This window comes from Hyaena hyaena, unplaced genomic scaffold (genome assembly GCF_003009895.1).
Source record: "Hyaena hyaena isolate Hyena2069 unplaced genomic scaffold, ASM300989v1 scaffold_102, whole genome shotgun sequence".
In the NCBI taxonomy this organism is placed as follows: Eukaryota; Metazoa; Chordata; class Mammalia; order Carnivora; family Hyaenidae; genus Hyaena; species Hyaena hyaena.
In genome coordinates this window covers 2,007,547-2,023,161 of record NW_024080734.1, presented here as the reverse complement: position 1 = coordinate 2,023,161, position 15,615 = coordinate 2,007,547, and the positions used below count along the sequence as shown (strand labels likewise).

General features: G+C 45.2%; 2 protein-coding genes across 3 annotated transcripts in view; one reads left to right on the top strand and one right to left on the bottom strand.

Moving 5' to 3' along the window:
- LOC120234106 overlaps positions 1 to 15,615 on the top strand; it is a 115,446-nt gene that overhangs the window by 57,570 nt on the left and 42,261 nt on the right. The gene's annotated exons all lie outside the window — the stretch shown is intronic.
- Positions 7,761 to 14,036, bottom strand: SMIM23 (small integral membrane protein 23). 2 transcript variants are annotated; one of them, XM_039235748.1, is made up of 4 exons: positions 13,875 to 14,036; positions 8,630 to 8,681; positions 8,362 to 8,429; positions 7,761 to 8,108 (listed from the first exon to the last, which is right to left on the bottom strand). In XM_039235748.1, the coding sequence occupies exons 1-4, from the start codon at positions 13,962 to 13,964 to the stop codon at positions 7,896 to 7,898; spliced, it is 423 nt and encodes a 140-aa protein (XP_039091679.1). In that variant the 5' UTR covers positions 13,965 to 14,036; the 3' UTR covers positions 7,761 to 7,895. The 2 variants fall into 2 exon arrangements, with proteins under 2 accessions (XP_039091679.1, XP_039091680.1); XM_039235749.1 differs by having other exon boundaries at positions 13,950 to 14,036.

Here is a 15,615-nt window from a genome sequence, read left to right as displayed (position 1 = left end):
AGAAGTAAACCAAAAACCAAGAACGAGGAAGGATGTCTTATAAAGGGGGAACAAGTAAGTTATAAGGAATAGATGCAAGCTCTATGCCAGAGGGAGTGAGACGTGGAATTCCCTTTGTGACAGTAGCTAAACATGCTGGGCTCTGACTGCCAGCTGCTCCTGTCCCGTGTGTCTCGCCCCCAGCCTGGCAGCCGGGTCCCAACACTATGCCCACATTACCCCATGAGGCTGCGTATCCCCCCCAGGTGCCATTTTCTCTGACCCTCCCCCACACCGGGAGTAGAGACCATGTTGGTTCAGTTGTCCGAAATCGCTCTGCTGTCCAGGGTGACCCCAGCTTACCCTGTCGGTCATTAAGCGTTCTGGAATAAATGAATGCCTTTGTGCAAGAAATGACTCTGCCCTGACTCTAGAGAGAAAAGAATCACATGGGTCAGTAGGTGTAGCCTCAGAGCCAAAGGCAGGTCCTGGAAATGAAGCTCAGGGGCTGAGTCTAGCCCTGGGAGAACATATCTGCATGGTAGATTCATGAGGTCCCTCATGGCTTTAATGACCAGGGCAGGAGGAGAGAAGTAATAGCGAGTGACATTTATATAATGTGTTACAGTTTACATAGCTCAGCATGGGCATTACCTCATTTAATCCGGAAGGAGCACAGGGTGGGGCTTGAGCACGTGGCCCCGGAGTTGGCTTGTCTGACTTTGCATCCTGGCCCCCGCCGCTTACTGTGTGACCCTGGATATCTGCGCACCCCGTGTTCCAGTTTCCCTGCCCGTGCAGTGAAGACACTGAGAGTGCACACAGAGTGGTTGCGATGATTAAATAAGGTAGGCGGTGCTCGTAAAGTGCTTAGAATTGTGCCTGGAGCATAGTAAACACTAAATAAAAGTTGCTTGTGATTACTTAATTCTCTCAGTGGGCCCTGGAGGTACGGAGACATACCCCATTTTATGGGCAGCTGACTGGGGCTCGGAAGGATGGAGTGACCTGTCTGAGGCACACTGGAGAGGTTGGGGTGGGGAGCAGGGCTTGGACCAGGTGTGTGTGACTCCAAAGCCCTGATATTAAAGCTCCTTCGTGCCGCCTCCTCTGACGGGCACTTTGCCTGGGCTCATGGGCAGGAGAGGTAGATTCTGATATAGTTTGCCGGCACACCGGGTGTCAGGAAAGGTCACCTGTCTTGTGTAGATGAGCTATGATCCGAAGGAAGATAGCTGAGAAAGCACTTTGCACTCCACCCAAGTATGATGGGAATGTAAACAATTGTTATTAATACTTTAATAAAGTATTTAAAATTTTTTCCTAGCACCAATTTCCCACATTCTAGTAATGACACCCTGATTTCCTATGGGGAACCACCACTTGCCCACTTGGTCTGTGCGTAGGATTATCCCTGGCTAGAGAGATGGGTGTGTAAAACAGGTCTGGTCAATGTGAGCGCTTTGTCACTTTAGCCACCAGCATTAGCTCTGATATCAGTGTTTGATCCACTCTGAGAACCACCAAGTTCAGTTGCAGGGATTTGATCATCGTTATCAGAGAAGAGGCGTTTGCTTCCCTCTGGGGAGAGCGGGGGTATATGACAGAGCCTGAGCTCCTGCTGCCATCTTGCTACCACAGTGGGGATGGCCTGCTGAGAATGAGGCCCAGAGGCACGTGGAGCTGTAGATGGAGAGTGAGACCAGGGCCAGTGTCCCCTGGATTTAACTGGGCATGAGTCTAGACTTACTGAGACTTTTCTGTTAATGCTCCCTTTGGTTAGCTCCTACTGGCTTTCTAGCACTGTGCTTTGCTGTTATGTTCTTTCAGTATCTCAACAGCCACTCAGAGGAGGTGGTAGTAGCCCCATATGACAGAGGGGGAAACTGAGGCTTTGAGTGGTAAAGTGAATTGGCTAAAGCACACAGGTGAGCAGAGTTCCTCAGAGTCTGCTGAGGGCTCAGTCACTCTACTGAGAAAGCCAGCCACAGCTCTGAATAAAGTTCCCCGTCTTCTTTCTTTGCCCTCCAGCAAGGATGCATGTCGTCTTGGAAATGTCACAACAGAAGGGATTTGGATGCCCTAGAAAGACATCGTCTTTGGCTCCATCCCTCACCACCCTCAATTATCCTTCTGACAGCCAGATTGGAACCAAATTGGATTTAGTGCATTTCACAATTTTTTTGAACAAATTTGTGGATTAAGGGAACAAATTAAATCCACATTTTTATTTGACATCATCAAAAATATGACATGCAGACTGGAAGTGGACCTTCCTGGTCTGGGAATAATTTCAGTGAAGACCAAATGCCTACTTCCCAAGGGTATTTGTTTTAAAAAAAAATGAATTTCACAAAGGCCTATGGGAAGGCTGGTCCCAAATCTTACATGAGACCTGGGATCTGATACTTGGGGTGAGGTGGGGCCACACCAGCACCCATACCTGGGATGTGATTCTAGTGGGAAGGGAACTCTCTGCCCCCACCCATCATTCATCTGTCTTCTGTTTCCCCCATGACTCTCACTTGGCTACACCCCAATTTAAGTTTCTGTGTTTTTCTGTAACTGGACTAACAGATTTTCATGTTAGTGCCAAATCAGGATCCTATCCCTCCTCTTAAGTTCTTAGTTAGGCCAATAAATATATAACTGACTCAGCAATTAGGTGCTTTTGGCACTTTACCCAATATAGTTACTTCATTTTTCTCATCTTTGTTTCTTGGTTTCATGGTAGAAGGACAAGCTATATGTGGGCAGGGAATGTGACTTCTACTTCTCCATATATGGATCCAACATGTAGTAGCATGAATTGAGAATTTATTACCTTACAAATTTAATTGGCATATGATTACCTAACAATAACATGATCTTGGCTAGGCTTAATGGAGGTACGACTGTAAAATACATTGGGTTAATATGAGGACTTTGATGCCAGGTAGCCTGGATTTGAATCCCCATTCACTGATTATATGATTTTAACAATGATACAGTCTCTCTAGGCCTCACCTTCCCTGTCCATAAACTGGATAACACTCAACAATAACACTCAACCAAGCTCCTAAAATAGGACCACAGTCTATAAATGCCTGTTGCCACAACTTTATTATCTCTTCCCAATAATCCTTCTAGTCTTAGGAAACACATACAGCTAACATGTAGGTGGACTTTGTCTTATCCAGTTTTTGTCTAGATTATCAGATTCTTATCTTTAAAACATGAATTAGCTGGATGGTTGAGGAGTTTTTCACCATTATATAAGTTGGAGGAATGGAAAAGAAGCTGACCAAAAACACTAAAACAAGGAAGAATGCAGAATGAATCCGTGTTAGCAAGAAAGAAGAGCCTGAGGGAGCATTAAGGAAGACTGCCAAATCTATGAAATAAAAGAGAGAGAGGGAGAAAACCATCAATTAAAATTAATTAAAAATTTTAATTGTTTGTGGTGCTGACCTCATGTTCCAGGTGCCTGAAACAAAGGAAGAAATGTGGATAATTGAGTGGCCATGACATTTTTCCAACTGGCCACTTTCCCCTTAACAAGACCACACCTGTCTCTTCCTTGCAGTCCTCATGGGCTCCTTGGGTCCAGGACCTGAATCACGGTTCAGGTTGCGCTCCGCTGAAGAGAGCCGGAGTCCTGGGGCCTGGCAGACAGCTATCTGGATCTTCCTTCCTTGTTCTTACCCTGCAGCACATCCTGCTGATGGGACTTTCAAACTGAATTCTGCTTCTCTGTACCTCTCCCCCCACTCCAAGCCCCCTTTCCCAGCTGGAAAACCACAGTGGCTCTTTGAGTGGTTTCCTTGTTTCTACTCTTACATTTATCATTCTCTGAAATTGCCTTGTCTTGATTTTTCTACTTCTTTTTCCCATTAGCCTGTAAACCTTGGGTTTACTAGTGGCTGGTACACCTATGGCCCAATCATTTCTTTTTCTTTTTTTTTCCAATTTTTATTTAATGTTTTTTTATTTTTGAGAAAGAGAGAGAGACAGAGAACAAGTTGGGGAGGGACAGAGAGAGAGAGGGAGATACAGAATCCGAAGTAGGCTTCAGGCTCTGAGCTGTCAACACAGAGCCCGATGCAGAGCTCGAACTCATGGACTGTGGGATCATGACCTAAGTCGAAGTCGGACGCTTAACCGACTGAGCCACCCAGGTGCCCCTTCAGTTTTGACTCCTGATTTTATTATTCAGTTTCTCTTTTCTACTTGGTCTTTGGTCCCTGGGAAGCCTGGCCTTTCAGGGTCACTTGGAGCTGGTTGTTGTAAGGGAGTTGAGTTGGGGTCTGGGAGGGGGCAGGGAGACCTCGCTCTGCTGGCAGCACTATTTCTTGATTGAATGGAAGGAGCTGGAAATAGTTGCCTTCTCAAGTAAAAGGCATTTTCTTTCTCAAAGGGAAGTCCACTCTACAGATATGAAAGTGGGCCCCTTAATAGTTCTTCTGACAACATTTTGCCAAAGTCATTCAAATTATAAGATTTCAAAGTCATGAAAGGTAGTCACACTTTTCTTTTTAAGTGTGTCGTTTGTATTTTTCACCCTCAGGAGCTGGAGAATGAATGAAATATTCCCAAATTAGGCTGACCTACTCCCCTGTGATGACTCTGGTGGTCAAGCCCCTTCCATCTCATTCTTAGCAATTATATTCAGCCTTTGAATGTTTGCCTCACCCAATTCTGCTTCCCTGATACTGGCTCTGGGGGTTCCAAGGTACAAGGGTTGCCATCACTGTCTCTATGCCACATTTCTGACCACCTTGGGAAATATGAGGTCATTACACATGGTCCAGAGCCACTCATCAGGAAAGGGCTCAGGCTGTTTGTCGTATGAGAAAGGTCCATTCTGGAGTATTTGATTCTCCCATCCCCCTTCTGCCACAGCTGACTGGAGTGGGAGTGGTCATCCCAAGGTCATCCAATCCAAAGGCTGGTGGACACAGAGCCTGACTCAGGACAGGAAACGCCAGCCAATGAAATGGACCAATCACATCCCACCCACTCGCTTGGAGCTTGATCTGGGAAGTGCAGACAGAATTATATGGTCATTGGAAGATTGCAAGGTCATGAGAAAGAGAGAGGCCTTGTGGGACCAGAAACAAATCAGAGTTAGGAGGACTCAGAGGCAGAAGTGCTGAGCTGAAAAAGGGATGGATAGAGTGGTAGGCAAGGAAGCCACTGGAAGCAGGAAGAGATGGGGCAGACACACAAAGAAAAGCAGAGACCCAGAGAGTGGCAAGGTCAAGGTGGAAGGCTAGAGGGAAGCTCCCAGATTTTTGCAGCAGGGGCCCCTGGAGCACCTTGGTGGATGCCTTGGGGTCTCAAAGCCCTTCCTGGTCCAGACTCCAGGATCCCAGGTTATGGTGTGCTCCTGACTTCCATGAGATTCTGGCTCCCGTGCTATTGCACCACAATAAACCCTCATTGCCTGAGCTACCCTGAGTGGCTTGCTGTTCTTATGGGCTCACAAGTCAACATACCACTGCCAGTGGGCTACAGCCCCACCCCAGCATAGGCTGTTTCTGCTAGGCTTTGTGTGTGGGTACGTGGGGTGATTGATGCATAAGGGCTTTCAGGGTGTGACTCCTCCTTTCAAAGGCTCTGCTAATATCTGCGGGGGTGGTTTCATTCCTTAAGGATCTAGGCTCTATTTTCTTTTTTTTCATGTATCCCCCAATTTTAGATACCTATGTGTTATATAAAAGTATCCATAACTATGTCATATATGAAATAGAAGTATACATACAATATGCAAATATAAACACACGCACATATATGTTACAATACAGTACAATTGCAACTTCGATGGGGGTTAGAGTCCTCAGTGTGTTAAGCTAAGCCTGTGTATAGTCAGAATTATGCCTGAGAACCCTCTCAATACCGATAGAGCCTATGTACATGATTTGGGGTCTGAAACTACAGCCTCTATAATAGTAAAAATAAGTGCAGAGAAATGTCAATATGAGACCTTCCCGCAGAGTGCTTGCTGAAGTAGCTGCAAATGAGAGAAACAGATCCTAGTTTCTCAGGCCCCGCTGAATATTCAAAGTAGCAAAACCGTGACCATAACTTGTAAAGACATTTTCCTTCCCAAGCAGCAACCCGAATAATTTCTCCCAACCAACGAATTGCTGTGCCTTTCCCTGGAAGTCAGATATTCTAGGAGATGATTTTAATTGCAACCCTCATGCCTTTCCAAAGATCTGAGGTAGTCCTGATAATTAGCACATATATATCAGCTCCAGTAAACTAGAAAGCAAACAAAATCATAGAGGCAAATAATAATTTAAAAGATGAGGCTAATATCGTTCCCACAGTGGACAACTGAACCCTGAACTTCTGAAGTCAAGGGAAAAAGGGAAAACCCTAGGGGCATCTGGGTGGCTCAGTTGGCTAAGCGTCTGACTTCAGTTCAGGTCATGATCTTGCAGTTTATGGGTTCAAGCCCTGTGTCGGGCTCTGTGCTGACAGCTCAGAGCCTGGAGCCTGCTTCAGATTCTGTGTCTCTCTCTCTCTGCCCCCCCCCCCCCACTCATGCTTGGTCTCTCTCTAAAATAAATAAGTGGTAAAAAAATTTTTAAAAAAGAAAGGGAAAATCCTAGATAAGAATTATTATTGTTTAATCAAAGTAATCAAAATTAAAAGTCACGTGTAATTTCATCACAGTGATATTCTTATTTTGCTTGTAGACACTGTATTCCAGTGTCTCTGAGAGCAAAATAATAGGTAATTTTATTTTAAAATATTTGAATTAGCATAACATAGTCTGAAAATAAAGAAGTGTGAAAAGTTTTACTCTCATCCTGGTCATACATTTACCCATTTCAACTCCCCCCACCACCCCCGCCCCGCTTTGTATCCTGCTTGTTTTTATGCACATTCAGTAACATCGTCGTCGTCGTCATCATTATCAACAAAAAAATATAGATTCTTGTCCCAGGCTCTTCTTACACCTTGAATTTTTCATTTAACAACCTTTCTTGTAGACTTTTCCATATCAGTAGAAAAGCTTCATCATTCTCTTTTATACCTACTAGGGCCTAATTTACCTAATTTACCTAATTTAATGTGGGACCTACTGATAATCATTTAGGTTGTTTCCTTTGTTTTGCTATTATAAACGAAGCTAGGAGGGTAACATTACATATGTGTAACTTCACACATGCATATATATAGTAAGTATATATTTCACATATAATGTATATAGTATGTTACATACAATTATATGCATGCTATAAATATGACAAGTATATATATATATATATAATATATGGAATATATGACAAATATTCCACACATATAGTAGATAAATCCCTAAGGCATATTGCTGGGTCAAATGGTAAACGCATTTGTGAGTTTGATAGCCGTCACCAAATTGGCCTGCACAGGGGTTTGGGCAGTCTATGCTGCTAGCAGCTGTGCCATAGAGTTGAGCTGCCACAAAACAACTATATACTCCAGAACCAGCATCGTCTTGCTACATTCCAGGGAGGAAGGAAAAGGAATGTCAGAAAGGAAGAACTGTTTATCAGGCACTCTACATACACACGTTCATAATGCTGTGAGGCAATTTGGTGTCCCTGATTTTTCCTAATGAGGCAGTTTGTCTCAGAGAAGTTAGGGAGTTTGCGCCGGATCTCAGGTAAGGGGGCGAGGGTCCTGCCCCCGAGCCTGGCTTGGTTCCAGTGCCCCAGCGTCCTGGTGCACTGGAAGATATCTAGCAGGGCCCTGGTGTCTTCCTGACAGCGTCTGTTCATCAGTCAGCAGTGGTGCCAACAAAGTTCTTAGGGTCTCAACTATTTTATTTTCTTGCCTGCTCTGAAATTCAGGCGTCATAGCTCAGCTCTTATCAGAGGGGCCCCGGCAAGCCTTCCCCCCGCTTCCACTCGGCGGCCTCCCCAGGGTCCAGCCCTGGGCCCTCACAAGTGGCTCTTGAAGTTGGAGCAGGGATCCTCGGGGCACCCCTCTCCCAGAAGGGCATCTAACCACTCCTCCAGGTCCCGCACCAGCTGCTCGAGCTCTCGCACCTCTTTTTCTAGCTTCTCCAAGAAAACATGCAAGTTTTCCTTCAACCAGGTCCTGATGACCTTTATTGGCTCTTCTACGGGTTCATTGGACTGGTATTCAAATCCCTGAAAGGCAGACATCAAAATTGCATCTTGAGCTTTTTCATGTAGGAACCCCCTCCTTCCCTGCCACTGATTTCGAAAAGCTTTCTGAGCCTTTGCAGGGTTTCTGTCTGGAGTGTCTATCCCCACCTTCTCCACCTGGCCAGCTCCTACTTATCCTTCAAGATCCAGCTCGCCATTGACACCTCTGGGAAGCCTTCCCAGATTTCCTCAGCCAAGCTTAACATCCCCTCAGTACCTTTCTTGAATATGTTACCTGGGAAGCCACAGGATTCTGGGGATAGTTACATTCTCTGATCCTTTCTGACACCTCCCAACTTCTTCCTGAAACAGGCACGAACATCACCCTTTAACAAAGGCAACTAAGCAGTAGTTGAAATAAACATGTTTGGTAATCCCAGTGGGTGAAGGAGGTAGGAGAAGGCAGGCTGAGGAGGCCTCTTGGGCATGCATCCATCTCCAGAACACCCCTCCCAACTCCGTGTGGACTTGGCTCCTCCTTTCTCAGATTTCGCAACTCTCACCTGATATTCCTGTGCCCACGTACAGTACCAAGATCAGCAATGCCAACAGCGTCTGGGGGCAAGAAGTGGAGGGAGGAGGTGACTTTCAGGGGGCCAGTAGGCATCCCTGCTTCCCTCATAGAGGGCTAGCCATGGGGCTGCTCTCCGATCGCTTTTAGAGCTTAACTTCTTTCTGGTTATCCATGTCATGCCTGCTTATTACACAACCCCCAAACATTGTAGAAGCAGGAAACATGGCAGCCTCTTGACATTCCATTGGTGTGTTTCCTCCCTTCTTCCTGCTGAGAAGCCCTACCTCTCTTCTCAGTCCTTTGGCCCACTTTTACATTTTTGCTCTAAATGGTCTTTAAAAGGAATCAACTTTATTGTGGTATAATTTACAGACCATGAAATGCATGCATTTTAAGTGTATGGTTTGATGAATCGTGACATGTCTACACCTGTGGACAGTCAAAAGAAAGACCATTTCCATCACCCCAGAAAGTTCCCTTATGCCCCTCTGTAGTCCATTTCCTTCTCACACTTACCCTGCCACAGGGATCCATCACTATGGAGTAGCTTTGCCTGTTCCAAAACTTCAAATGAATCAAAACTAATGGTCTATTCTCTTTTGTGGTAAGCTACTTTTTAAAAAATGTTTATTTATTTTTGAGAGACAGAGAGAGAGTGCGAGTGAGGGAGGGGCAGAGAGAGGGAGATACAGAATTTGAAGCAGGCTCCAGGCTCTGAGCTGTCAGCACAGAGCCCGACGCAGGGCTTGAACTCAGGGACCTCGAGATCATGCCCTGAGCTGAGGTCGGATGCTTAGCTGACCGCGCCATCCTGGCGCTCCTGTGGTAAGCTACTTGTGCCCAACTGAACATGATTTTGCGTTCAGTGTCATTGATAAATAGCATTATATTGTATGCATGTGATACAGTTTATGTCTTCACCGATTGATGGACTTCGGGCCCCTTCTAGTTTCAGACTATCTTGAATACAACTGCTATGAACACCTGGATACACCTCTTTGTGTGGACGCGTGTTCTCACTCTGCCTGGGTTAGTACCCAGAAATGCAAATGCTGGGTCATATGGCAAGTGTGTGTTTACTTTGATGAGAAACCACCAAACTGTTTTCCATGGATTTGTACCAATTTGCATTGCTGCCAGCAGCGCGACAATTCTAGTTGCTCCATGTCTGTGTTGGTAGTCTTCTTCGTTCTAGGCATTCTACTGGCGGCATAGTAATATCTCAGTGTATTTTTACATGCATTTCCCCAATGATGAGTGATATTGTCTTAGTCCGTTTGTATTCCTGTAACTAAGTACCACAGAGCCATGGCTTATAAACAACAGAAATTTCTTATAGTTCTAGAGGCTGTAAATTCAGGGTCAGGGGGCCAGGAGGGTTGGGTTCTGGTGAGGGCGCTCTTCTGGGTTGTAAGCAGCCACTTACTCTTCATATCCTCATGCGGTGGAGAGCAAAGAGAGTTCTTTGGGGTCTTTTTAAATAAGGGCACTCACTAATCCCATGCAAGAGGGTTCCACCCTCATGACCTAATCATCACCCAAAGATCCCAACTCCTAATCCCATCACTTTGGGAGTTAGGATTTCAACATATGAATTTTGGGGGGACATAAGCATTCAGTCCATTAACAGGTGTTGGGCATCTTTTCATGTGCTTACTGATCATCATTCGCCCGTCTTACTTTGTGGGTGTTTCTATTAGAAGCTCTTTGCTCTTCTTTTTAATACAGCAATTGTCTTCTTATTAAGTTATAGTTCTTTTTTTTTTAAGTTATAGTTCTTTATGTGTTTTGGATATACTTTTTTAGTCAGATGTTGTGACTACAAAGTCAAAGTCTGTGACTTGCCTTCTCATTTTCTTACCAGTGTCTTTGTAAATTAAAGGTTCAATTTTTTAAATGTTTATTTTTGAGAGAGAGAAAGAGCATGCGAGTGGGGGAGGGACAAAGAAAGAGGGAGACACAGAATCCCAAGCAGGCTCCAGGCTCTGAGCTGTCAGCACAGAGCCTGATGCGGGGCTCGAACCCGCGAACTGCGAGATCATGACCTGAGCCAAAGTTGTACACTTAACTGACTGAGCCACCCAGGAGTCCCATAAACGGTTTCCATTTTGACAAATATATTCCCTTTCTGGTGGTGCCTTTTGTATGCAGCCTACAAAATGTTGTCAAACTCAAGGTTGTGGAAGATTCTCTCCTCTCTCTTCTAGACGTGTTATTGCTTTAGCTTTCCAGTTAGGTATATGGTCCATTTTGAACCCCCAGCACTGCTGGGTTTCCAGCATTTCTGCTCTGCTCCCAACCATATAGAGCTGCTAAGAGCAGCTAATCCAGCCCTTGGCATGCACATCCCAGCCCCCTCTGCCAAGATGTCATGGGGCTCCCCTTTGGTCACAGCTCTCCTCCCTCTCCAGGACTGTGTCCTCTAGATCCCAGCCGCTTTAGCTGTCCTAGGCCGTGCAGCTCAGCAGGATTGCTGTGCAAGCTTGGGCTCCACTTCTCGGTGCAGCAGCCACTGGGAAAGAGGCCAGGCTGTGTCGGGAGTTTTCCTTTTCCCAGGGATCGCACTCTTGTGCTGCCTGGGACCCCTCCCCTGAAAATAGCTGTCTCATATCTATTGACAGTTTTGGGGTTGCTTATGATGGGAGGGCTAGCTTCGCCCCAGTCACTGTGTTAGGGCTGCAAGTGTAAGTCTAATCACAGCGTTTCCGTGCAGGCTGGAGTGAAGGAGCTGCCTGGCGACAACTTCGCTCTGTGGCGTTGGGTCAGCCCACGATCATTTGGGAGATTCTGGTGGATGTGCCAGGATTAGGAGAGGAAGAAGGTGGGAGGAGATTAGAGAGCTGGGAGAAGAGAGAGGCATAGTCTGAGTCCTGGAGGAGCCTGGCGCCCACGCTTAGTGGCTTTGTGGTGTGTCTGGGCAGACCTTAGCCCAGGGAATTCAGAGACCCCTGCTTTCAACAGACAATGGGAGCTGTGACAGTGACGGTGTCAGGGGCAAGCAAAAGTGGACAAAGGACTAAGGCAAACACAGCACTGACTGACACTGAATTTTCCTCAACTCATTAGATGCAGGCTGAGTTAGATTTGATTTGACTTCAAAGAATATATTTCTTACTCACCTTAGTTCATGAAGCCAGATTAAGACCTGCTGCCACAACAAAGAAGATAAAAGATTTGTGTAATTTCCCTCTCCCCCAGATAGTTTTCTTTATATATATTAACAACTGTATTAGTATTAAGATTAACTTCAGAAATAAAAATAAATTACAGAGCATCAACCTGGCTGGGTCTTACAGACACACTGATGAGTGAAAGAAGCCAGCCATAAAGGTACACACTGACTGATTCCATTCACATGAAATTCAAGAACACACAAAACTCTATGATGGGAAAGATCAGACATCATGGTTATGGGTGGCACTAGCTGGGAGGGGCCTGAAGGAAGCTTTTGGGGTACTGGAAATGTTCCATTGCTTGAAGTGGGGGGGAGTGATATGTGGGTGTGTATGCTCAATGTAAAGATCATTGTATTGTACACTTAAGTTTGGGAGGAGGGGCTTTTTCCTAACAATGTTCCCTGGGAATCTTTCTACAGACACACAGAACTGTCTCCTTCTTTATAATGGCTGATTAGTGTTTCATGCCAAATGCTCTATTTCTTTAACAACCCCTATGTCCATGTACTTTACAGGACAGCATCTTCTCCAGCACACTTGCTGCTGGGTTCGTATTGTGTGCTGTTTGGAGGCAAAGGAGGGACCAGGGGCAGGATTAAGTTTTAGTTCTTCTCCCATGTTGCCTTGGGGCTTGAGCCAAATGGTTTCTTCTCTCTGAGCCTCAATTGCTTCATCTGTAAAATGGATTTTGAAGTATGCTGAACGGTCTTTCAAAAACTAAAGCTGGGGCTTTGTCTGTGATTGGTCTGGGAGATGCCGTGGTCAACAAAGTGAATTCCCTACTGCAGAACTTCTCAGAGCCTTCATTATGTGAATGAGCAGTATAAATCTCCAAGAGGGGACAAGAGTATCGGCATTCCTTGAATGGCAGAACTCTTCTGGGCGTTTTTCTCAAAGAGCCTTCTTGGGGCTTGGCATCTGTGGAACTCTTGTTAGGAAGAGCTGCAGCATGATGGGAATCCCATCAGGCCCCCACCTTACTGTGACACCATCAAACAAACAAGTGCACAAATCATTTGAAAACACAGAGATCACCCATCCCTTGCTCTGCTTAAAATCCCTCAAAGGCTTAAACAAACAACAAACAAACAAATAATGCCCTCTTATGAATCTCAGAATAAAATCCTGTCTCTTTTCATAGTGTGCATCATCAGGCCAGCTGACCTCCCCAGGCTTCCTTTATTTGCCTCGCTCACTTCTCCACCTGGGAGGCAGCAGAGTGCAGGGTAAGGATTTGGAATCCGACGGACCTGGCTTCAGATCCTGGTAGATCCTGGCTATATGGCCTCTTTGCCTTTCTGAGGCTCAGTTTATCCATCTGTGAATGAGGCTGTCAATAGCTGCCTCTCGGGAATGTTGTCAGTCATGAGAGAGGCGGGCGGGGGCGGGGGAGATGGGGAGTGGAAGCACCAGGCTGTGCATAGTACGTGATAACATTTCCCGTTTTGACAAAGTTCTACACGAGGTTTGAATTTCAGTCCTAAGAACNCTTTCTGAGGCTCAGTTTATCCATCTGTGAATGAGGCTGTCAATAGCTGCCTCTCGGGAATGTTGGGGGGGGGGGGGGGGGGGAGATGGGGAGTGGAAGCACCAGGCTGTGCATAGTATGTGATAACATTTCCCGTTTTGACAAAGTTCTACACGAGGTTTGAATTTCAGTCCTAAGAACAAATACTCCGGGAGCTCTATAATTCAGATGTATCCTATATATTTCAAGTCATTCATTCATTCATTCATTCATTCATTCATTCATTCATTGATTCATTCAGCTACTATTATGAACCAAGCGCCGCTGTAGGCACTAGGGATATAAACGAAAATCCCAGCGCTTCCAGAGCACACATTATGCAGGTCTGTGCTGAGGATTAAGTAAGAGAGTCAGTCAGTAGTGGCTTCAGGGACCGAGGACCCAAGCACCACCATGCGGTGTTCCCCAGGTCGGGCTCCAGGGAGAGTCAGGCCCAAAGCCTCTCCTGACTTTGAGGGTCTTACGGTCTGTGTGGAGTGCCAAAGGGAGCCCAGACGGGAGGGAGGCGGCTGCGTCTGGTCCAGCCTCACCTGTTTCTTGTCCTCGCAGCGACTGCCCCTTCTCCTGTCCAGAAGCTCAGCTGCCACGCTCCCTCTGCCGCCTACCTGTTGGATCACCATGGCCTCGGGTCAGGCTGCCTGGGTGGAGCTGGGTACCCCCACCTGCCAGGCAGAGGGGCGCCCTCCTCCTTCCTGGCCTCCGGTCACCAGGCATCCCTCAAACACTGAGTTCTGATGTCATAGAAGGTGGGAGGCAGTAAGCCTCCCACCATGTCGCTACCCTGAGTTTTATTCCTGCCTCTCACATTTTTTTTTCATATAAATGTAAAAAGCAAAGACCAGAAAAAAAAAATTCATCAAAATACTGTGTTTCAGGATGATGATTTTTTCAGGTTTTTTCTTCTGTATTTTCAAATTTTTAATAACATACGAGTTTTAAAATACAAGTCAATAAAATTTTTCATTGAAGTTTCTATTGAGATGGTTGTAAATACACATGCAGTAGTAAGAAATAATACAGGAGTCCCACTGTACCTTCTACCCAGTTTTTCCCCGATGGTAACATCCTGTATCCCCTGTTATACAGGATCACAACCAGGACATTGCCATTGACCCAGTCTATCAATCTTATTCAGACCCCTCCAGTTTTACCTGTGCTCATTTGTGTATGTGTATTTAATTCTAAATGTTTGTCACGGTGTAGGTGTGTGTATCCATCCCTACAGTCAAGATGCAGAAGAATTACTTAGATTCCAGAAGAATTATTATGTTGCCCTTTGATGCCCACCATCTTGTCCATTGTCCTTACTTCCTGACAACCATTCATCTGTTCTCCATTTCTAAAATGTTGTCTTTTCAAAACCATTATATCGAACAGTATGCTATCTTTGGATGTTGGCTCTTTTGTACTTAGCATAGTTCTCTGGGGATTCACCCAGATTGTTGAATGCATCAGTAGTTAGTTCTTCTTTATTGCCCCATTGCATTCCATGGTGCATGTGTGTGTCTGTTTAACCATTCACCCACTGACAGACATCTATTTCTAGTCACTGGCTCTCACGAATGAGCTGATGTGGACATTCTTATACAGGTTTTGTGTGAACCTAAGTTTTCCTTTCTCTGGGATGCCCAAGATGGAAATTGCTAAGTTTTATGGTAATTGCATAATAGTTTTGTAAGAAACTGTCAAGCTGTTTTCTGGAATGGCTGCACCATTTCACATTCCCATTAGCAATGTATGAACAATACAGTTTCTCCTCATCCTTGCCAGCACTTGGTGTTTCCATTATTTTTTTATTTTAGACATTTTAGTAGGTATATGGTGATATCTCATTGTGGTTTTAATTTGCATTTTCCTGATAGTTAATGATATTGAACTTTTACCATGTGCTTATTTGCCATTGTATCTCCTCTTCAGTGAAATATCTGTTCATGTCTTCTGCCCATTTTCTAACTGGATTGGTCTTTTTACACTTGAGTTTTGAGTTATTTTTTAAAGTTTATTTATTTTGAGAGAGAGAGAGAGAGGGAGAGAGAGAATCCTAAGCAGACTCTGCTTTGTAAGCAAACTGTGGGATCATAACCCGAGCCAAAATCAAGAGTCAGATACTTAACTAACTAAGCCATCCAGGAGCCCCAGGAGTTGTTTGTATGTTCTAGATGCTAGTCCTTTTTGAATACATGGCTTATAAATATTTTCTCCCAGTGTGTAGCTTGCCTCTTCATCCTCTTCACATGAATTTTTGCAAAGTTTTTAATTTTAATGAGGTCC

Excerpts from the sequence above, each read along its gene's own strand:
- SMIM23 (XM_039235748.1), bottom strand. The coding sequence starts at position 13,964 with ATGGTGATCCAACAGGTAGGCGGCAGAGGGAGCGTGGCAGCTGAGCTT. Across the intron at positions 8,682-13,874 it reads GCTGCGAGGACAAGAAACAG|ACGCTGTTGGCATTGCTGAT; the intron begins GTGAGGCTGGAC and ends TCTTGCCCCCAG. Across the intron at positions 8,109-8,361 it reads AGAATCCTGTGGCTTCCCAG|GGATTTGAATACCAGTCCAA; the intron begins GTAACATATTCA and ends TCTGCCTTTCAG.